General features: G+C 39.9%; 2 protein-coding genes across 3 annotated transcripts; both read left to right on the forward strand.

Moving 5' to 3' along the window:
* The first annotated feature begins 11,763 nt into the window (after positions 1–11,763).
* On the forward strand, positions 11,764–14,017 carry LOC138210638 (homeobox protein HMX1-like). Its single transcript, XM_069169907.1, has 3 exons — positions 11,764–12,076; positions 12,653–12,853; positions 13,395–14,017. The coding sequence occupies exons 1-3, from the start codon at positions 11,824–11,826 to the stop codon at positions 13,820–13,822; spliced, it is 882 nt and encodes a 293-aa protein (XP_069026008.1). The 5' UTR covers positions 11,764–11,823; the 3' UTR covers positions 13,823–14,017.
* A 1,568-nt stretch (positions 14,018–15,585) lies between these two features.
* LOC138210615 (homeobox protein HMX2-like) lies at positions 15,586–17,361 on the forward strand. 2 transcript variants are annotated; one of them, XM_069169869.1, is made up of 2 exons: positions 15,586–15,880; positions 16,157–17,361. In XM_069169869.1, exons 1-2 carry the CDS (start codon positions 15,640–15,642, stop codon positions 16,720–16,722), a joined length of 807 nt encoding a protein of 268 aa, XP_069025970.1. In that variant the 5' UTR covers positions 15,586–15,639; the 3' UTR covers positions 16,723–17,361. The 2 variants fall into 2 exon arrangements, with proteins under 2 accessions (XP_069025970.1, XP_069025971.1); XM_069169870.1 differs by having other exon boundaries at positions 15,586–15,856.
* The last annotated feature ends 5,046 nt before the right edge of the window (positions 17,362–22,407 follow it).

Raw genomic sequence — 22,407 nt, forward strand, 5'->3', positions numbered from 1 at the left:
ATTTACTTTTTCCCCTCTCTCTTTGTACAAGGCGATGTCCCCCGTCCAAGCTTCTCTGAAGGACTAGTTTGATTTGATAGGCTTTGAAGAAAAAAGCCATGCTGCGCGCATGCAGAGTAGCCCTCATTCTCCTTGTGATGAATTAAGTTGTGCATCATGCACGGGGGCTTTGACACGGCCCCAGCCTCAGACGTTGCACGCTCCATGCCTCCAGTCGGCAGGGCATAATTGCCACGGACTCGTGCCCGTCTTCATCTTCAACCCGGGCGCTCGTTTCATTCCACTGAGGAAGACTCGGGTCCACTCGCTGCCCAGGCGGCCCCGTTTGTCGTCTTCTGTGGATTTCAGTGACAGCTCGGGGCTTCAGACGATGGCTGTTCACTTCCTGATCCTGTCATGGGGGTTCATGGTAAACACTGACCTCAAGGGATGGATTAACCAGGAACAATTGCGATTATATAATCTCAGACAGCTGTCCTGTGACGTGCTGATTTATTTTTTATTTTTTTTAATGGCTTTACAGTACATAAAAAAGGGGCACCGTGCAATTTTAATCTTTTCTAATGTGTAAAAATTTAATTCGGTTCATTTACTACAAACAGTCACAACAAAACCTGAAGAACATATTTCTCAAAAAAGTGGCATCGAGCCATTGCATTGCATTCTGCAGGTGCTCAGATTAATACAGCTTCCCAATGCAAACATAGTTTGAGTGGTCACATGAAACTTATTTTCTACCTCAGTTTACAAACTGATTCCATGTTGCAACATACAGTAAGTCTTTAAGAATCTCACCCATGTACATCTATACATTACTGTACATCCACAGGGGACCAACTCAACACAAAGTATGAAGACTCTTAGATGAGCCACATATTCACCTGGAGCCATCAAAACATGAGAGTCCATGTTGTTCGCTGCAGGAAGATCCAGATGAGTATTATGTAATATACGTCTGGTTTTATGAGGCCAGAATGAGATTTTCCGCAGAGACACAATAATCTCAGGTAACAGATGATAATGTGATTTTGCTCTGTAGCAACTCGAACGATCTTCGTGACAAACGAGGCTTTCTGCTGGTAAATGATCTATTAATGAGCTTCCCATTGATTGGCTTTTGGATGGCACCGGAGCTTTAAAGCCTCTCGGAGTACTGCGGGGAAAGAAATGAACACCAGGCGGGTGAAAGTAGTCCTGAACACACAACTCAGCATCTGAACTGTGGACTACAGGGTGATGCATATAAACATGTTGTATTAGACCGTACAACATTTCAAGGAAGAAAAAGTATACTGATCTTTTGACTTCTTTTCTCATTCGTGAGGAAATATTTCACTGTGTTTGGTTGTACTTTTTCATTTTATACTTTAGTATGTCGTAGTTATAAGTGTATTTTGGAATGAAATACTTTTAATATGAAGAAGCAGGTGGGAAAATGTTTTACCATCAAACAAGCATACCCCGCACATAACACCAAAAAGAAAACCCTGCAAAAGCTCAAACACTTATCTGTGTCATATGTCGGCCTCTATGAACTGTAGCTGGCATTACTAGATATATATATATATATATATATATATATATATATATATATTCATGTATATGCTCCATAATGTTGGGTCAGCAAGGGCCCCACAACATGTTTTGCCCTGGGTCCCTCAGAAAGGTTGATCCGGCGATGTTGCTCAGATGACTAATCAGCAGGTATTCGGGAAAGCACTTTGCTTCTCTATCAAGCCGACACAAATGTCTTTCAGCGGCGTGCCGCTTTACTCGTGTCCAAAATACAGCAACAACTGATTGACAGCGAAACTTACTTTTTTTTTTTCACAAAAGATAAAAGCTCTTTTGTTGACAAGCTGAAATGTCAAAAGTTAGCGACTTCTTTTATGGTTTTAAAACAGATTAATTACAGCATAAATATACTTAAGTGTCATTACTGAGCTTTACTGAAATATCAGAAGTTCAGAGATGTAAACTGTGTCGTTTGGTAAAATAAGAATAAATCCTGGAATCTGTGTATTTGAGGTTATCTATTCTATGAATTCAGCTGTAATAGTGTACGTGTAGAAACATGTAACCCAACATTAAAGGCACCTGCATGACCAGACAGCTGTTAGTCGGAAGAGATGGACTTCTGCTCAGGTTGAAGAAGGCGGGGCTAAGATGGAGTTACATAAAGTCATCAAACTTCAAATGAGAATATTAAAGGACATAATGCTAAACTGATAATGAAGTCAGACCACTCCTGCGAAGGTGGTGAACTACAGGTGAGCAGGACCTTTAATACTCTGTAACTGCTCTCAATATGATTCGTTTGTATTATAGTTTGACAGGAATATTTTATTTCCCTGCGTCGCATTTAGTCTGTGCTCATTGTTGAAACCTGTAACAACCTTTATTATGGCTTCCATACTTTCCCCCGTGTCTTGCTGAGACTTAAACGCAGTCATACGACGACTCACTAAGTGTAACACTGCCATCTAGTGACAAAAGACTGCTGTTACAAGGTTAAAATCAGTCCAAAGGAGTCAGTGTTGTCCACTATCAAGCAAATATCTCCATCCACTGCTCTGCTCATGATGTCGTATCATGAGCAACATCTCCGTCGTTTCAAAATAAATGTCTGAATTTATATTTACTCAAAAGGAAGTTTCTAACTTGTATTTGGATTTCAGAGGAATCAAAGCATTATCTCAGTGTCCTGAAATACTTTCCCATCTCCTGTTGAACTAATTGAAAAATTAGGACCTGGCTTTAATGTAATATAATATATATATATATATATTCACGGTAGGCAGAACAAAGTGACAAAAAAAAATCATAACATTTTGCTTACAAAATAAGAGACAGTTTCTTTACCCATAATCCCCTACAAACTATTTTCTTTTCATAGTGGTCATTTTTGAAGTGCTCGGGTTGGGAAATGCACTCTACTGCCCTCAGCTGGCTGGCAGTGGTAATAACATGCATTGCTGTAATGTTTTTGAATTTATTCAATTTTATTACTTTAGAAGTTTGAATATATAATTTATTTACCGCCTTTGTAACTTGCTTTTTATTTGTATTGATAACTTCCAGCTGTATTCATGTTTCTTTGGCTCACTATTTTTCAGGCACAAATGAAACTAATCAAAGCTGAAACTGCGTGATATCTTTTGTCAGTCCGAATTTTCAAGTGATACAAACCAGAATAAACTTTCATCACGAGCAGCCATCAGATGAAGGCGTCTTTTTATGCGTTTGCACACACTGAAGTCAAACAGCAGATTACAATAAGCTTGAGTTTTAGGCCTGAAAGCAGCTTCGGGCATTACAGAGACCTCCCTCAGCAACTCTCCCTGAAACGGCTTCAAGTTTAGTTTCTTTCATGTCACACAATTGAAGTTATTAACACACACTCGTTCAAACTAAAGCTATGTGCTGGCCCGATTCTGTTTCTTCTAACTAGGAACACGTGGGCACTAAAACGCAGCTTTGTTCAGCTCTGATGAACTTTTTAACTCGGTCTGTTTACTGTCCGTTGGTCAAATAATTGCCTAAACTTTAGTCTACAGGAAAATATTTACCCTATTTACCAAACTTTGGAGTAACTGTCCCATTGGTCATGAAGGGTGAGATGCTGAGAGGACGATAAATACACCGCTGTCACTATTACAGCTTCTTTTCACGACTCTCATGTTAGTGCTCAGCGTGAGGGAGCAGTGTTTGAACTTTGCATCGCCTATAAAGTCTAAAATACGCAAATGAGCAAACATTTCATTTAATTTCTTTAAATGTAAATCTCATCATTTAAAACGTTGTTTTTATAACTAGATAATACAGGCTATTACTGCGTCACGTTACCCAAAACTCTGGAGACCCGTCTTTAAAAACGTTATGATTTTTTTTTTCAGTCAAACAATAATCATGTATTTATTTATTTTCTTTCAGGTTAAATTAAAATTCCACTGAGTCGTGTTTGAGCAAAATTGACAGACTTATTCTCTAAAAAAAAAAAAAAAGAAAAGAAGAATGTGATGAAAATGTGTGAAAGCTGCATAACGTGGAACAAAAATCAAATATCACGAGCGGCGTTTTGACTGCAGTTCAGGACAGGGGGTTTATTTACAAAGTTAAAAAAAAAAGTTATTTTGTTTATTTCACTGTTTCATGTTTGTAAGGCCGTACCGTTGTTTTCCAACTCTGTAAAATTCCCACCTCGACAAAGCTTTCGAAGTGATTTTTTTTTTTCTGTAAATTTGTTTTAAGATCAACGTCTGCTTATAAGCTCCAGCGTTTCCAGCTCAGCCAATCAGGACCGAGCATGACTCCAAGAAAAGCAACCAACTATAATAGTAAGGCTACAGGCTGACTGAAATATTCAATTCTGACCCACTTTGCCTGAAAGGACGGAGGTGTGTTCAGTCTAAATTATAATGGCCCTATTATAATTCCCAGGTTGTAATACAACACTGACTTCAAATCAGCTTTACTTTTGAATTGAAGTTTTGCCAAAGTTTGGCCGCAGTTTGTAAAGTTGGAACGGACCGGCTTGAACAAATAAAAGGTCCTATTAATGAAATTAAATAATAGCCTATTATAAACTTAAACGGGTCAAGAAAGAACCAATTGATCGGAGGAGGCCTACATGAGGCGGGTGTTTCCGTCCGTTGATCACCGTCTACCAGCAGGACACAGCTGAGAAGGCCAAAAACGTTCAAGATCCGCCAAATCGATGCAAACCCGACAAGCTCACCTTCAAATGCAGCCAAAAACCCTGACTATTCTCTCCCCAGAAGTTAACCGACCAAACATGCTGCGTCCTTAAATGTCCAAATATTTAGTCCGTTTTAATTTGGATTTATACGAGCAACCAAGTGGGATAAATGTCGAATTCAACTATTTTACGCCCGTGAGGCTGGGTAGGTCTCTGAAACCTGACTACACCTACGACCCGGCTAAACAAATAAATAAAAGATGATTTTACTAACCAAAAAAACAAAACGATTTTTCTTTTTTAAATCCCTGTGACTTGAGCGGAGGTTGCGGGTTTGAATCCCAGGGCAGCAGCAGTGTGTGGCGTGGTGAGAGGACTTGCGTGACAAGAGAAGGGAAAACAAGACTTTCTGCAGAAATCTGTCCTGCAGGCACACATTACGGACTCTTTCATCTTTCATGCTTTTTTTTTTTTTTTTTTTTTTTTTTTGCCCTGCCCCTCTACCATGCATGTTTAATCAGACGGGCGCGAGACGAAATAGAGATCCGCTGATCCTCCCCGACTTTCAAGAAAAAGAGGGTGGACATCAGACACATTTATTAACGTTTATTATTATTGTGTTTTATGGAGTTAAAAAAAAGAGAAAACATATTATAGTCTTGATATCTATTATTGGTATTATCATTCGGTTATTGTTATTAATAATAATAATTTTAGGCCTTAAATGTTCCGTAGAAAATTTACCTCCAGGACTAAAAAAATATATCTCATACTTATAACACAAAACTTTGGCGCCATATTTAAAAAATAAAAAAACTTTTTTCAAATGACAAATAGCTTTCCTAATTAACAGTAATAGTATCTCCATATAGGTAAACTCACCTCATTCGCCCTGTATGCTTATATCAAAAGTTTATTCAAATTTTCATTACATTAAGATATTTTAAATTAAGGGGCAATAATAATAAATTAGAAATAGCATTCTGTATCTACATCACCAAAATTAGGCCCTCACTTTCCTCATCAGGTGTAATTCAGCAGTGCAGTAGAGAGTCGGAGGAGGCAGGACAGGCTGCAGCTCTAATAGCCCGAGTACTCCCAGCTATCCTTCAGGGCCATGATTTATTGAAAAATATGGACGGTGTGTATAAGCTAATATGACAGAAGTGCTTTGACCTTGGGGGGCAGTGCACTCTCCACGGCAGTCAGCTGCTACCTTGAGTGTACTCGACTTCTTTCTCACGCGATTCCTCTATTTGAGGCTCTTCAGCTCCATGTCCCTGTTTTTTTGTGACAGGATGGGGGGCTTTTCACAACTTACACATTTACTTAAGTTTGCAAGTAGAAACAATCTTATCCTGGAAGTTTTGGGGTCACAGCGAGGGTGCTCAGGGCACTATTTGAGGCTCGCGAAGTCGAAAAGGGAGGAAGAAGCTGTATTTTTAGGATTCCATCTACTCCGAGAAGTTTTAAAAGCCTTGACATTTTTACATTTAACAACAAGTTCTCCTGCGATTGTTATTTAGCTGCTACGTTAACATTTGACCCCCGGTTCCTGGCAAAGCTAAAGCATTAGGGAAGCCTGATGTTTTCTCATTGATCTGATGTCCCATAAGCCTCTATACTTGTGGTGGGCTTGTGATCCATCAGAAGTGCTCCTTCACTCCCAACCCAGAGGGATAAAACATGTTTCCTGTGTATGTATGTAGCAGCTGCAGGCCGCTGCACTAACTTTGATCATTAACAGGCACAGGAAAGAGTGAGTGATTGCTGAATCCTTTGATATTTGCAAAAAAATTCTGAAAAATGTAAATTTTAAGTGCATAAAAATGGTGCAAAACTATTAGAATTTATTATAATCTCTCTTTTCTGTTTGAAATATGCACAGGAGGGGTTGGGATGTGCGACAAAAGCCCATAATGTGTTTAAAATATCAAGCGTTTTCCTCCTTTGTACTGAGCTGACAAGCTGGCTCTAACAGGGGTTAATTTGCTGTTCAAGGGTTAAACAAACAGGCATCAGTAGTTTATTCCAGCCAAGTCTTTGGGTGTGTTTGTTTTTTGAAGGCTCTGCGGGTTAAAATTCAAACCAGCAAAAACTAAAACCAACACGGTTATTTTTGTTAACAGGCTTTTTTTTGTGTGAGAGCGTGAAAAGCTTTTGCAATAAACCAAACAGCTCCCAGAATGCCTTTTGGTTTGTTCCAATGAATCGGGCTCGGGGTGCACTGAGGTGAGGGCTAATAGGGATTAAGCAGGAGAACTATGTGTCAGTTTCGATGGTTGTAATCTGGAGTGTTCTTTTTGGAGTTTCTGAGCAGGTATAAAACGCAGATTAGGAAGCATTTCTGATAAGTGACAGCGAGAGCCTGGAGGTCTGTTTTCACGCAGGGCCAAACGCTGACCTATTTGACATGAACTGCCGGGGAAACAGCATGTTTAAAATCTCATCTGATGGGCAGAAATACAGCATGTGAAATAAGAAAAGTGAAGAAACTGAGGGTGAAACAAACATAGACCGTGAGGGCTTCAGGAGAGAATTTAAATCAGACAGATTGGTCAATAACTCTACGCTCAGTGTGGCATAAAGGGGCCTTCTGGTTGACTGGCTCTGTTCAGGCCGACCTAAGATGTCTGGACCTTACTGACCTCATATACACTCGCTCATTCTGGGCCGCAGATCTGACCTGAACAGCTTGCATCGACACAGTGACCCATTATATTGCCAGAAATAATGATGCGGACGATCCCCAGCAGACTATTAATACAGGGATTCCCATTCTGAATATGGAAAGACAAACAAAAACAGTAATGATACAGGATTAAAGAATCCAGCCAGGATTAGACTGAGGAGGGTTTCGTTATGGATGAGCTGCCCTCGGGAAATCAAAGCAATCAGCAGGATACACGGTGACAAGATTTCAGGTCCTGAACATTTTTTTTTTCTGTGACAATTGCAGCTTTTAAAAAGGTCTATTTACTGTTGTTGTTGGTTTTTTTCCAATCAAGAACTGTTTTATTAAAGGTTTTATATTTTTTAAAGAGCAGTAAGTCATGAAAAAGAAAACGTATCGAGTGCAGCACTTGAGTGCAGTTTTGAGCATTTGTATTTCATATTGAGCTTGAATTTGGACTCTACTGCAGTTATCTGGCAGCTTTAGTTACTTTTGAACGTTGCAATTTTTCACAAATTAAATGAGCTTGTAAAATATGAACAGAATTATATTTAAAATCTAATTGCAGCCTGACCAACTACAAAATGCTGCTTCTCTGTTAATGCACCAGTAATATTAATAGAGTTATTTAATATATAATCAAATATAAATGGAGGACTTATAATGGAGTATTTTTAAATGATAGTAGCTCCATTTAGTTCAGCCAAGGATCTACTTTCTTCTTCCACTCACACGATGAAGAGTCAAAGAAATCTCACCACAGTACAAAAAAAAGTCCAACAAAATGAGCCTAAATTTACAATTAAGTTTCTCTGAAGGAATGAATAATACATTTTAGAGAGATGCTGAACACGCCTCTGCACGGGGCGTCACAGTGAGGCGAGACAGGACAGGAAGCGTTCTGTTAGTGTTGCTGTTGGCAAAGTGGCATGAGATCACTTCTAGCTACGTTGCATCCCACAACAACATGTGGCTGAGTCACTGTTGGCGGGGAACAAACAACACGTCTTCCCAGACATCTCAAGTCATCTCCTGCAGCCTCGTGCAAACATTTGTTAAACGAGGTCCTGCATATTTTCACAGCTCACAAAAGAGTTGGTGAACAGGATGAAGTCCATTCTATTTCACTGACAAGCCAACACATGACTTTACGAACCACTGAAGTGTGGAATAAAAAAAAAAAAAAAACATGCTTCTATTTTGCCTCAACATGTAATCAGACACTTCAATACACAGACCGCAATCAAACTACTGGGTGTTTAAAGAAGACAACATTCACTCGTGCAACCCAACAGCATAAAATCAGCCTAAAATCAGCAAAATTCCCCAAAAGAAAAATGAAAATTTTAAATCACATTAGGTGTTATTCCCAGCTAGAATCTAAATGTGAGTAAATCGAAAGAACAATCACATGACAAGTTTGAAGGCTCATTAAGAAGATGGAGAAAAATGTTTTCGATAAGATATCTACTTAGTTTTCTTCAGCTTTTCTCAGTTTGTTTTCCCTTTACATTGACGAGTTGTGTCTCTAAATAAATATTAAAATAAAAAACATTTGTTGAAGGAAAACAAAAATCACAACTTCTCACTGCGTGTACTTCTCGATGTGTACAATTTGAGACGAGGCGACATTTTAAAAGTCAATGAAAACCGATTTTCTCAACCAGTTTCGGGGCCCTACATCTACTTCCTGCTAAAGTTGTAGGAGTTTTGGTGTTTTCACACAAGAGACTTTCACATTTCTTTTTTCCTTCTCTGCACCTCTGTCACCGGTTTGAGGAGGGCAGGAGTTCAAAATGATGTCGCGCTCTGTCGTGCACCAGTTACAATCAGATTCAGTGACATTTGAATCCTAATGCGGTGACAGTTGCTGCTTTCTTTTTTTATCACAATCTGACAAAGACTAGTCCTTATAAAGAGTTTTGAACGTTAAATTAAAGTATTTTATTTTTAACTCTTAAGTTATAAATATCATATTTTATACAGAAAAGTAACTAATATTAGCAGTTTTCTGAGGCTTTATGGGGAAACAAAAATATCTGTTTATTTAATGACTCATTCATCGAGACTGCTGAAATCTTTTCATTTTAAGACCAATCTTCCAACACTAAACAAATGAGCAGTCTCAATGTGAACTCAAGCAGCAGATTTGGATAAAAAAAACACCGTTATACAAAACATTAATAATCTACTCATAAGCCTTCTTTGGATGACAAACATTTGCTGTAACTGCATAATGCTGTGTAATACTGACAGAAAGCTAAATGCACATGTTGATTAATGAGTTTAATCACTGCTGCGTGTTCCATGTTGTAATTTGGGAACTTGTTAAAAAATGTCTGTGGAGGTGTTACTCTCCAGAGTAGAAGGTTGGGAGGCTATTACTCGCAAAGAGGCTTTAATAAAGTCAATTTAGTGGCACAATAGAGAGCTCAGTTTGTTGTTCTCTGCCTCTGTTCATGCCTGGTCAGCTGTACGGGGATTTAATTTCATTCCTGGGGTTCCTTCTCCTTCTTGTATGAATATTTACTGTAGTTTTGTGCCTCACTTTCTGTGCAAAAAGAAGTAAAAGCAGGAGATCCGGCCGGTTGTTCAACATGTAGCCTGAAAAATCTGCAGGCTGGAATGTTCTGAGCATTTGTTCGAGGCTACTTACAGATGAAAGTAAGCTTTTCACAGTGTTTCAATCCTATTACAAGTCCAAATGCAGAGCTGTTCACGGCTTCATATAGCTGACTAAACATTTTCCTCCGCCAGCATTAACGAACTGGAACACACTCAGGTCCATCTACGGGCATTCAAGGTAACCGAGGCTGTCTCAATAAAATGTTTTCCCCACCGATAATCTAGTGTTCTTGGGCTTTGCAAAGATTTCTTAACCGTGGTGAAATGCCTCCTTCTCAGCCGGTCAGTGGTCGGAAATTATTTTCAGCCTGTGGTGAAGCTGCTGCAGAACTGCTCACTGATTGGACCTCTTAAACGCGCTGGAGGAGGAATGACATGTTTACAACTCCAAAAGCGACGTGTTGTTGATGCCTGTGGGAAAATGCATGACAGCAAACAAACAAACAAGTTATACCTTAAAAATCTATTACAATGTGAAATATGAGAAGTTTTAAAAGAAGCACGAGACAAACTTTAAAGGCCGGCATCACTCAAAAATGTTTGTTTTGTTGTTGTCTTTGGATGTTTGAGCTTCACTCTAAAACTAGAGAAGTGTTTTTACATCCGTCTGATGAAGGTGGAAAGTTTCTCTTTTGTGCCATCACAACTTGCGAAGCCAGTTAAATTAGTTAAAAACCTAAGAAGGAGCTTTTCAGAGAGGAAGGAGACAGCTGGTGTCCAGTAGGTCAACTTTTACCAGGATTTTTAAGTGAGCAAAAGGGGAAGATATAATTGCTATTTTATGTGCATCTTCAAATGTCTTTTTAAGGAATCTTTAAAGTCATGTAGAACAATTTTTTTTTTTTTTAAATAGATGTAATCTATACTTTTGTATGCATGTGTTCAAACATAGGGGGATCTTTAAAGTCATAAAAAAGGAGGGAAGATGTCACAAGCAGATAAATGTTCACCTAACCAGAGTAGATATAATCAACTAACCTAAGAATTATAAACAAGAAAATAAACAACTTTGCACATCACTCTACATAAAGACATTAAGCACCGTTATTCTTCCTGTAAACTCGTTTTCTGCCGGTTTAGGCGTCATTTTAACATTAGCATCATCTGTTTTTGTCTTTTTCAAATGATTAGTGCATAATAAGAATAACAATAATAATTATTTTAATCTATTTACAGGTTCTCCGGCTGTTAAGCCATTTTTTTCTTCTTGTCTTGACTGAGCGTAAAAAATAAAAAAGGATTACACTTTGTTTATACGCAAACTATCGCGCTGTAAACGAAATTACGAAAATAAGTGCTTAGTAAAAATAGATATTTCAATGTTTTCTTTGGTCGTCATAGAGAAAGAGGTAAGATAAATTAGAAATACAGTGCAAAGTAAATACACAGTGTGCATGGACAAATGTAACCAATAGGCGGTACTGTGCCATTCTCCGTGAAGCTCTCTCCATCTCCAGCCCTGAGGACAACATCGTATCTCTGCTTGTTTGCTCCCTAATTGACCTAAATACAGCATCTCAGTCCCTCCAGGCAGACCATCACAGCCTGCAAGAGAGGCTCTGAAGAACGAGACGGTGTCTGGCTTGTTTTTTTCTGGAGAGATCCCTCTGCGCTTTCTGCCCTCAGCTCAGACCCAGGACGGAGATTCTGTCTGGATCTCTCTCAACTGCAGCAGCCTGGCAGCGCGTTGACCGCGTCGGGATGCTTTACGCGGAGCAGCGGACACTGCTGGTTGGAGATAAGAAGATTTCACCGGGAATGATTTTATAAGATCCACATCTGGGGAGTTTTAACGGGCTGCGGGGAAGGACCGGGGAAAGTCGAAATGCTGGACGATAAAGCGCCGAGGACGAAACTCGGTCCTCCGTCGAGAGGTTCGTCTTTTTACATTGAGAATTTGCTGGGGACTGCAGGCAGAGACTCTGCAGCTGAGGCGCAGGTGGAGACGTCGGGCTTCAAAGTTACCGTTCACAACCCGGTGATCTGTCCGGGGCTGGACACAAGACGCCAGAGGGACCGCGAGCTGCTGAGCTGGAGCGGAACCGTTCCGAACCCAGCAGTGTACGGCAGCTCAGGAAGTGAGTTCTCATCTGACAGTCGTTTTATTTCCCTGCTCCAGTCCAAGCTAATGAAGGCTACTGTTGTGAAAATGATCTGAAAAGATCAAATTATCGTTTTTACTTCGCATGTTTGGGTGTAAGGCTTAATCGGGAGTAAAATAGGCTTTGTTTACCAGGCTTGTGTCAACAAACTATTAACGAAAACACTTGTGTAATAATTAGATGATACCTCTAACATTTACGTTGTACCCCCAAACCATCTCTCGTTGGTGTTTAAATAAGCCACAAGTGACAGAAACCCTGAACCTCCGTGCGTAAAAACACTCCAGCGCTCCAATTATCAGCCTTGTGCCAACAGCAGCCTATTTGGCATCCACGTAACAATCTCACAACAATCTCACTCCTGTGCTTCAAATAGACCAGCAGCAGGGAGCTGATGCATATTTATAATCCTGGAAAGGACAGAGAGCGCGTAACGTCCCGCTGTGCAAAGTCTGACTCGACGTCGAGACCGAACAGTGCACGTGCAGAATGATTGTAGGTGGATTTTTTTTTTTCTTCTTCTTCTTCTCCGTTTCACGATATTCCTCGCAGGTTCACGGTACAGGACCGGCTTCTCGGATGAACCTATAGACCTCGTGACAACCCACGAACGGGATTCCCCAACTTTAACGGTGCACGAGGCGGAGGAGAACGACGAGCCGGAGGAAAGGGGTGACGACAGTCTGACGGATGACAGGGAAGAGGAAGATGCGCGATCGTTCTGCTTCTCTCGAGAGGACAGCTGTGACACAGGTGAGGCCAAAGTATGAGCTACAGTTTAAAATTAATTTAAAAAAAAAAAAGTGTTTTAAAACAACGTGATCTGCCGTAAGCACAAGCGCATGCGCATCAGGCAGAACTGATCTTTTACCTCCTGTAAAAGGCTGAATATATAATATTTTTTGGGGTTTGGTGCATTTTTTTGTCCATCAGGAGGTTATCAGCAGCAGCAGTGTCCCAAATCTCTAAAGTTTACATTAAGGAGCAGGGGCGTAGCTAACAGTTCCAGGGTCCAGGGGGCTACACCTTGTTAGCCCTGCTGTAGCCGCAGTTAGCTTTCTGAAAAATACAACAAAATAAGTGATGCCATTTACTTCACTTAAATTTCTTTTTTTTTAAAAAGCCAAAAATTGGGCTTTAGTTAATAATGGATAGGTATATATATAAAAAAAGAAGCAGCATGAGTTGGTGTCGTAAACATTACCTAACAATGGGAGAAAATTCCAATTATCATTCTGTAAGGACTTGAATTTAGTTACATTTAGTAAAAACTCTGCTTCTTCTTTCATCTCAGGCGACGTGAAAGTAGTGCGAAAGAAGAAAACGCGCACTGTGTTCAGCCGGAGTCAGGTCTTCCAGCTGGAGTCCACCTTCGACCTGAAGCGCTACCTAAGCAGCTCGGATCGAGCCGGGCTGGCCGCCTCGCTGCAGCTCACCGAGACCCAGGTGAAGATCTGGTTTCAGAACCGCAGGAACAAGTGGAAGCGGCAGATCACGGCGGACATGGAGGCCAGCAGTGGCGTCGTCCCCTACGCCGCCCAGAGGGTCATCAGGGTTCCCGTGCTGTACCGCGAGAACGTCACAACGCCGTCGACGCTGACCGGCCTGCAACACGTGTCGCCACTGGTCGTCGGCTTCTCGAATTCTATCAACTATCCATTGACTGGAACCTTCACCCACCCGGTGTCGTTCATAGCGCCACAGATGACCGGACTGGTGTGACTTAAAGAGAGGAAGTGAAGAGACCCACTACACCTGTGACTCAAATTAATCAAATAAAATGCTGCAAAATATTCATTTTAGTGTTCAGTTTGAGATTATGTGAAGTCAGGAATTCTCCCAAAGCACTGTTGATACTTCCTCCTGTGTTTCATTTTTTTTGGAAGAAACTTTATTAAATACAGATTTAGATTAGGTTAAAATACTCATGGTTTCTTTACAATCATTTGAACTACATAATTTATCATTATAAGAAGTCTCTCTTTTCCAAACAGATTATTTTTAAGATTTCGTGCAAGATGTGGTGATGATGATGAATATTTTTTGAACGGTTTAAGCTGCCACGATCCTGTCCATTACACACAAGGTCACATATAGTTTCCAAGTATAGCTCTATTTTGTGATGAATTGGGGTTTTTTTCCACAGAAAATGTGCAGATGATTCATGGAGGGAACAAAAAAGGGTCAATGAATGATGACTCTCAGCTTGTGAAAAGATGTTCAAACTTTACATGAACATGAGAGTAAGAATATGTCCAAAAAAAAATCTGTTGTAGTAAAAAAAGTAAAATAATTTGCACTTTTTTTTTTTTTTTTTTTTTTTTTTTTATCAACAGTGAGATTTCACAAAGAAAAAACGCTTTGTGAATATTTGAGTTCAGACTCAAAGCAGAAAACTGAAACAAGTATGATTACTTGTGCTTTTTTTTTTCAAAAACAGACCAAATTAAAGCAAGTTGAACTTTATATTTACTTCTTTTAAAAGATACTTTATATACCGCATTACTATATTCTGGTTGTGAACATATGAGTACAGGTATCAGTTTTTTCTTTCGAACATGCTGACAAACGTGAATCTGTCACGCAACCATAAGTTTTTAACTTTCTCTCCGGACATCATTTCACAAGCGTTGAGTCATTTTTACCCTTTTTTGACTCCATACACAAACTTGGGGACATGGTGCCATTGAACTGTTCTACAAAATGTAGAAACTTTTTGAAAAGGCATTTTGATGTTTGTGACTAGAAATCATGAGGGGTAAATCAATAGCAATACTGACAGACAATTTTTTTTAAATTTAAGAGGATTTTAATACAGACTTTTGTACACGTATATGTTCACGTGTTAATAAAACTTATGCACAAACTGTTTTGTGGTTTCTTACTGGTTTGTTTCATCCTCTTTTCATTTGATTTATTTGAAAAGAAGTGTTGCTTAATAATGCAAATAGGTTTGATGGTGGTAAATTGTTCTTTGACAAAAATACAGTAAGATAAGCTAAGATATGATTGCTGGTTAATTCAGATGTTGGATTATATCTGAGGTGATGGTGTTAGAGACTTGTGCCTTGGAGGAGGAAAAATGGGCCCCGGAACCCAGTTATAGGCTCCATAATCGTAATGAGGATGACACCAGTAGTAAGAGAATTGATCAACAAAGCATCAGTCTTGGACCTCAGCCAGTTTGAACATCAAGCGACCCAAAAATAACACTAACTCCAAGGTTAACAAACTCGGAGTCCAAAGGAACTCTGAAAATGTTATGAATTTGCTCTGTATCATATTGCACTGAGAACGTACGCATAAATTCAGAAGGCAGAAAAGTGTTTAAAGCTGCAATATGGCAGCCAGATGTAAATCTTCATCCCGCCCTCATCTGCCCCACAACCTCACCAATCAAAAGCTGCTAAACCGCAGTCTTCCGGGTCGTTGAATTACGGCGCACCGGCTCCTCTGCGCGCTAGTCGCAGCCGGGGAGCAATGGTGCTCGGAGCGTCCGGAGACGTCGGTGTTTCGGGAATCTCGCAGGAGCGAATGAAATGCCGGGGAACATGAGCAAGGAGGATGCCCCGAGTCGGAGCGCGTGTTTGACGTTCACCATCGACAACATCCTCAACCTGAAGCAGCAGGTCGGCGGCGGAGATTTGGACGGCTCAAAGTCGCAGAAGGACAGTGGATGTAAAACTGATTTTCAAGCGCGGTATGAAGAGGTGTGGGACGTCCGGAGGAGGCATGACAGCGGGCCAGAGGAGACGGGTAACTCCCCCAGGTCCTCAAAAAGTAGGCTACATTATTTACAGAGATTTTATAAGGAATATTGGAGGTTTTAGGATGATGAATCTTAAGGTTCAAGAACGATTTTTAGGAAAATGTAGAAGTTATGGACGCGAACAGGAGGTCGTTGTCTATTTCTATTTATTAATCATGCTGCACCAAACATGGTGCAGCTTCTCCGAATGTGTTTGCAGGCATAAAAAAAAAAAAAAAAAAAAAAAAGAAAAGTGTACGCTTGCTTTTAACGCTGCATCAAAGCACATTTTGTCGCTCCATTCACAGTGAAGGCCAAAGTCCATCGCGCGGACCGCGGGGAAAACACGCCACCGCTGACCGCTGGCTCTCGTCCCGGGGCGCAGAGCGCGCAGCACAGCGCCGAGGACGCGTCCGAGCAGCAGCAACAGCAACAACAACAACACCAAGAAGAAGACACTGCGGACACCAAAGCCATGGTCAAGAAGAAGACGCGTACCATCTTCTCCAAGAGACAGATATTTCAGCTGGAGGCCACTTTTGACATGAAGAGGTATCTGAGCAGCTCGGAGAGAGCGTGCCTCGCCAGCTCCCTGCAGCTCACCGAGACCCAGGTCAAAATCTGGTTTCAGAACCGCCGCAACAAGCTCAAGAGACAGCTATCCACGGACGTGGAGGGGCCGCTGACCGCCGAGCACTTCTCAGAGGCAGGAAAAAATGTGCAATTACCGACTTTTTACAAAGACAGCAGCCTGCTGGGCGGATGTTTGTTACCGATGCCTTTTCCCGTTGTGTACCCGACTGCAAACGCGGCGCCTTACATCTACTTCTCCAACACTGGCAAATATTTTGGCCTGTTTGACGCGGACCGATGAGCTTCTCATTCTTTCTTCTTCTTCTTCTTCTTTTTCTACGTCAAGAAAAATTCTCCAAACTTTGATGTCAACATATCAACTAATCCAAGACATGCATGTGCCACTTTTTTGTCCCTCCCCTAACGGTGTTACATTATTATTATTATTATTATTATCATTATTAATATTATATTTTGAATGCTTAGGGAATTTTGACTTCAAAACTTTATGGTCAGAAAAATGTGCATGCATTAAAAATCCTGAGCAGTTTTACTTTTCGCAGTAATGTCATCTGAATGAATGTCTTTTAATGCTGCACCAGCTGTTTGTTATTCTGCAATAATACTTTGTCCGTTTTTGTGTGTTTTCGTTTCTGTGGAGCAACACTGGGACATTTATATTTATATATGGCCTTATTATTGTTGTTGTTCTTTCAAAAAAAAAAAAAAACTTTGTTTGTTTTCACGTGACCTTTCATAAGACTGTTAAACTGTGAGGACAGTTTTATCATAACAAGGATGAATTTTGCAATAAAAAGTGGAAGATTTGCAATTTATAAAGGTGTGTTGACTTCAACTGAAATATACTAGGAAGTCTCAGATTTGCTTTGTCTTTAAATGCTCCATTGTATTTAAAAAAAAAAAAAAAGATTGTACTTTTGTCTCCAGGTTATAAGAAGATCAATCCGAGTTATTTAATTAGTATTTGATGAAATTTAGAGCTCAGTTTTTTACTTGCAGAGACAAGGTGATGAATTCACTGATTGTTGGTGCTATAAAGTTCAAGAATAGAACTAAACATGACTGAAAACTGAAAAATGTAGGTGTTATTATTTGAAACATACATTGAAGGGACAGTTAATGCAACATCAGATTAAACTCAATTTAAATTTAGTTCAATAATTATCACAGCAACAGTCCACTTTCTTGAGTCATTTAAATTACTGAAACTGAAGTTAAAATTTTATGTTTTGTTTTTTTATTTGAGTTATATCTTTGAATTGTGTAAATTAGTTGGTTGGCTATTCTTACCGGCCTCTTTAATATATTGATGGTTCAGTCTGTTTTGGCATCCTAAATAATAAACAAAGGACACTAAAAAAACTTAGGTTTATCACCAGTTTCCAGCTTCCCGTTGACGTGGAGTGTTAAAGCTGCAGAAACTTACCAGTTTCTTTTAATGTTGGTCCCTTTTTGCTGCCTGTCTGATTTATCCACCCTGTTGCACCATAGAGCGGTCCTGTTCAAACTTTATAGGCCAACTTGTGTCATTTAACAGGACCTGAATCTACGCAATAACTTTTACATGCTTCATCTAAAGAGGAACTTCTCTCAACTTTAACTTCTCTACTTCAGAAGTAAACCTGTGGCTGACTCAATGAGTTGAAGAGAGTATTTTCTATTCTGAAATGAATGTCGTGCGACATTATAATGGAATGGAACAAAACTCATTTTAAACCAAACTGAGAATTCAACATGTGAAAATATTCAGTAAAGCTTCAACCAATGAGAGCTGTAGTATGAGGGGAAGATTTCTATTAATGCAAAACAAGGTACAAAAATGATCATGTCCTTATTTATATTGTGATTTCAAGCATTAGTGGCATTTTCTGCTGTAAAATACAAATCGTTGAGATTAGCAGAGATATTTTTGTTCAGATTTAGGAATTTGTTTTGAATTTTTTTTTTCCTACTTTTAGAGGAAAGATTTGAAAAAAAATTCAAAAGTTAGTTGATGATTACTTTAGTAAGATAATGCAGTTAAAATGTTTGTAGTCGTTATATACTGTTTATGTTAGGATCTATTTTTTTCATTATTCACAAGTTCATTAAAAGACATAAAACAGAGAACGAGATATCAAAGTCTTTACAAACATGTGTCAGTCACAAAGGTTCCTGTAAGTTATTGCTTTACATTTAAACACCTACGTGGCATAATGATATGTAGTTCATTTGGACTTAAGTGACTAACACTGAAACGCATGAAATAGCCCTGAATCAAGGAGGGAAGTCAAACATTATGGCTAGTTATCTGTCAAGAAGTTTGGACTACATTGGATAAAGTGTGTAAAGTGAGTTTAGTCAACTGTGTAGATGTTAAATTTGACATGACTAAAGTTTTGTCAATCCTATAATAAAATATTGTACAGTCTTTTGGTCTTAGTTTGACCCTTTTCATGAATTGTTTATATTGTGGAAACTTATCTTACTTTTTTTTTATTAGTTTCTGTAATCAGGATTTTAAAACAAGAAATTATGTGGGGAAAAAACTTCTTAATGGGGGTAAAATCTCTCAATAACCGGGCTATATAGCGTCTTACACTCTAAGCACTTATTGTTGATCAGTTTACTGTTCTGTGAGGAAAGATGCACATTTTAACACAGTCAGAGTAAATCTGAGCCGAGACTCTTCCCATAAACACACACACTCCGACATTTAGGTGGCCCCCGGTCCATCAAGTCATGACACCGAGTATCCAAACTGTTTATAAAATTACATAATGCTGCCACATATCTAACCTCAACTAAAATAGAAGATCTTAATTTTTTTTGTATTGAAAAGAAAGTGAGTATTTTAAGTGTTGAAAATCTGCTTAAATGAAAGAATCATTGGGAGTTTTTTTCCTGCAGACTAGTAAACACCGGTTCCTCGTTGTCTGTTTTTCTTTGCTGTTAGAGCGCATGAGTGTAGCTGAGTAATGCATCTGTGCAGAGAGAGTAGAGCGAAATAAGAGAAATGTGTATTTAGGTAGACTTGCATCAGTGCTTCTGGAGAGATTTTTCCTAAAGGGCCCAGCAAGCTGCACTTACTCACCGTTTCCGGGTCACTTCCCCCTTCAGTGCAGGAGCCTCTCGCTGCTTTCTCCCTGTCACAGCCATTCAGGGCCCCGTCGCTGTTAACCTGTTCACTCACCCACTTAGTCTGCCTGCAAATCTGTTGTTTTCTCTGCTAAATTCCTGTCTACCTTTGCAGTGCATGTTGACTTGTACAGTATCTCATCATTCCCGCAAAGAACAGGGATATTTCCGCACAAAGGAAGCGAGGAGTCGCGGCTCGGATGTTGAGCCGAGGCTCATTTTTGGAGCATGTTGTGTCCAAATTAAAAAAATGGAGAGAAGAAAGAAAGGACTGAGCCCTTTAACCAAACTTTTCTTTTACACAATGATTTTCTTAAATTAGATTCCAACACATTTGTCTGTAACATGCTTCATGAACTTCTTTTTTCCATTTCGTATTTGCATATTTTTAACAAATTAAAGTGCTTTAACCTGAAGTTAAATCTTTGTGCATTTAACTGAGAGCAAAGTTGTAACTGTGGGTGTAAAATATCTAATTATCAGGACACAAGTACTTTCTCATTTAATTGAAAGTGTAAAAGTAGCATGGAACCAACTCTTAAACTCTAAACTTTTGCAGTTCCTTCTCTAAGCCTTCAGTGTTGTCACACAGTTGGAATTTTAGCGTTTAATCGACTGGAAGCAGCATTTAGTAAATGACACCTTTTAGCTCCCTGCTTAACCAATGTTAAGCATCCTGTTTAGTTTGTAGCATTAATTACACTGAATGATTGAGGATGTAAGTTCTGTAATGACATGACAGTACAGCCAGTTTGTCATTAAAGTATTTAAGAGGTAATACAATAAGGAAAAGCTTTTTACTGTGGAATAAATGTCACCTTACATTAAACGTCATGACAAAAATGAACCAAACTTACAGCTGACTTTTTGGTGGCAATATTTACATACTGCATAAAAGCCTCTCAGTAGCTGTAAACTTTATAAATAGTGTTAACAGAATGTTAAAGCTGCCATAAAGCTATTTTTGAAAATAATCTTAGTTTTAAAAGCTTGCAGATTTAAGTTTGTACATGAATCAAGTTTAGCTTAAAAAGCAAAACACAAACAGTGATTTTTCATACATTTGTCAACTTTACGTCAAGAGAGTTTAAATTCATATTTAGAACCCTACAACCAAGTGTAAAATGAATTAGGATACATATTATTCTTAATGGTGTACCTGTGGATGAATTTTAAAGGTTTCTAACTAAGTTTGTTATTGATGTAAATCTAAGGTTCGCATATGTAAAGGAAAACAATATTTATTTTAGGTTTTTCGTGTGATCATGAATCAAAACAAAGACCTATTTTATTCAAATGTTTACAAATATTAGGAAATTAAGACAAATAACTAATAATAAAACACTAATAATTAATATTTTGTCATTTTATTGTGTTTCTCCCTGTCACTGTTGTTTTTTTGTTTTTTTTAGCTGGGGTTGACAGTTTTGTTTACAGGCTGTAATTATGACCACGGGTTTAAGTTTACTTTAAAGGTTGGGGTTTGGGGTGAAACATGTGGCAGCTATGGTTGAAATTCATCTGCAGACAAATAATGTGATCAGCACAAATGTCCTCAGAAGTGTGGAAGTACAGGTTTGTGTGTGCAGAAGTGTCCGCCTGGCGTGTCTCGGAGCGCGTCTGAGGGATGGGGGTGGGGGTGGGGGTGGCGGGGTGGGGTGGGGTGGACCGGGTGGGGTGGGGGTGGACCGGGTGGGGTTTACAGTCGCCAGACTTCCTGACTCTCCCACTGTCGGACACTTGTGAACGCAGCGCTGGCTCTTTGTGTCTCGGCACTCTGCTCTGCAACCACAAGGTTCAAATGACCCCACCGGCCGCCGGCAGTCTGCCCCGAGCCGGGCTCAAACCCCACAACCACGTCTGTCAGAGGCGAAGAAAAATCCATTAAAACCTCCACCTGATCAAAAACACGGCTACAGCCAGGACTCCATGTGCACTCATTTAGGGGCTATCGATGACTGGCGAGCATCGTGAGGTAGTTTAATACATGCGATTGACTAACTGCCAACAGTGGCAACAAAGGCTGTTTTTTTTTTTCTGTAAAGAAACAGAGCCGAGAGTTTGGCGGAGTTATTCTGGGCCGATGTGCACCTCAAGGCCATCCCGAGCTGTCAGCACGTTTCTCCAGTTTGACCGTCAGTGAGCCGCGCGGCACATGGTTTCAATTCTGCGTTAAAACGTATGAATGCCGAGCACTATTGTTTGAAATCACTGATCCCAAATTGCAAGCGATCATGTGGTCCCGCTGAGTGATTGCGGTGGGAGTTTCTCTCATGCCACTTGCATGCAAATATGGAGACGTGACCCCTGCTCACGGCTTCGTTTTACCATCAGCAGCGTGTTCAAACATCCCCATTAAGTTAGGAAAAGTCCTTTTAAATCACATCCAAAACAACAGAGAGAGTAAACAGAGGTCTAGGTTTGTACGTGCTGGAGTCATATTCGTGTACTCCACTCGTGTGTGCGGGCGTGCGTGTGCGTTCGCTGAAGGATCATCTCGTCTTCCTCTCAAGGAGGTCGACATGTTGTCATATCCAGTTTCATCTCTGTAACACAGAGTGACAAAACTGTGATTGAGATCTCCATATCAAACATTCACCACTGGCCTCGTGCGTAAACAGAGCCGAGCATCCTAACGGCTGTTAAATAACCCTGAAAACGAGCCCGTTAATCTACGGGCACACTACGCGGCCCACTCCACACGGGGGGAAAAAAACAGGCCTGTTTCGCCCTGAGCTCTCCTTGTGCATCCTCAGACGAGATTTATAGCGACTACCAATTATTGTTAAAGCTGCCTGGAGATAGGCTGGATGTGACTGGGCAACTAACTGTGATGACCGAGTTTAAT

This window comes from Embiotoca jacksoni, unplaced genomic scaffold (genome assembly GCF_022577435.1).
Source record: "Embiotoca jacksoni isolate LCO1_2020_lvr unplaced genomic scaffold, fEmbJac1.0.p SCAF_47, whole genome shotgun sequence".
Classification (NCBI taxonomy): Eukaryota; Metazoa; Chordata; class Actinopteri; family Embiotocidae; genus Embiotoca; species Embiotoca jacksoni.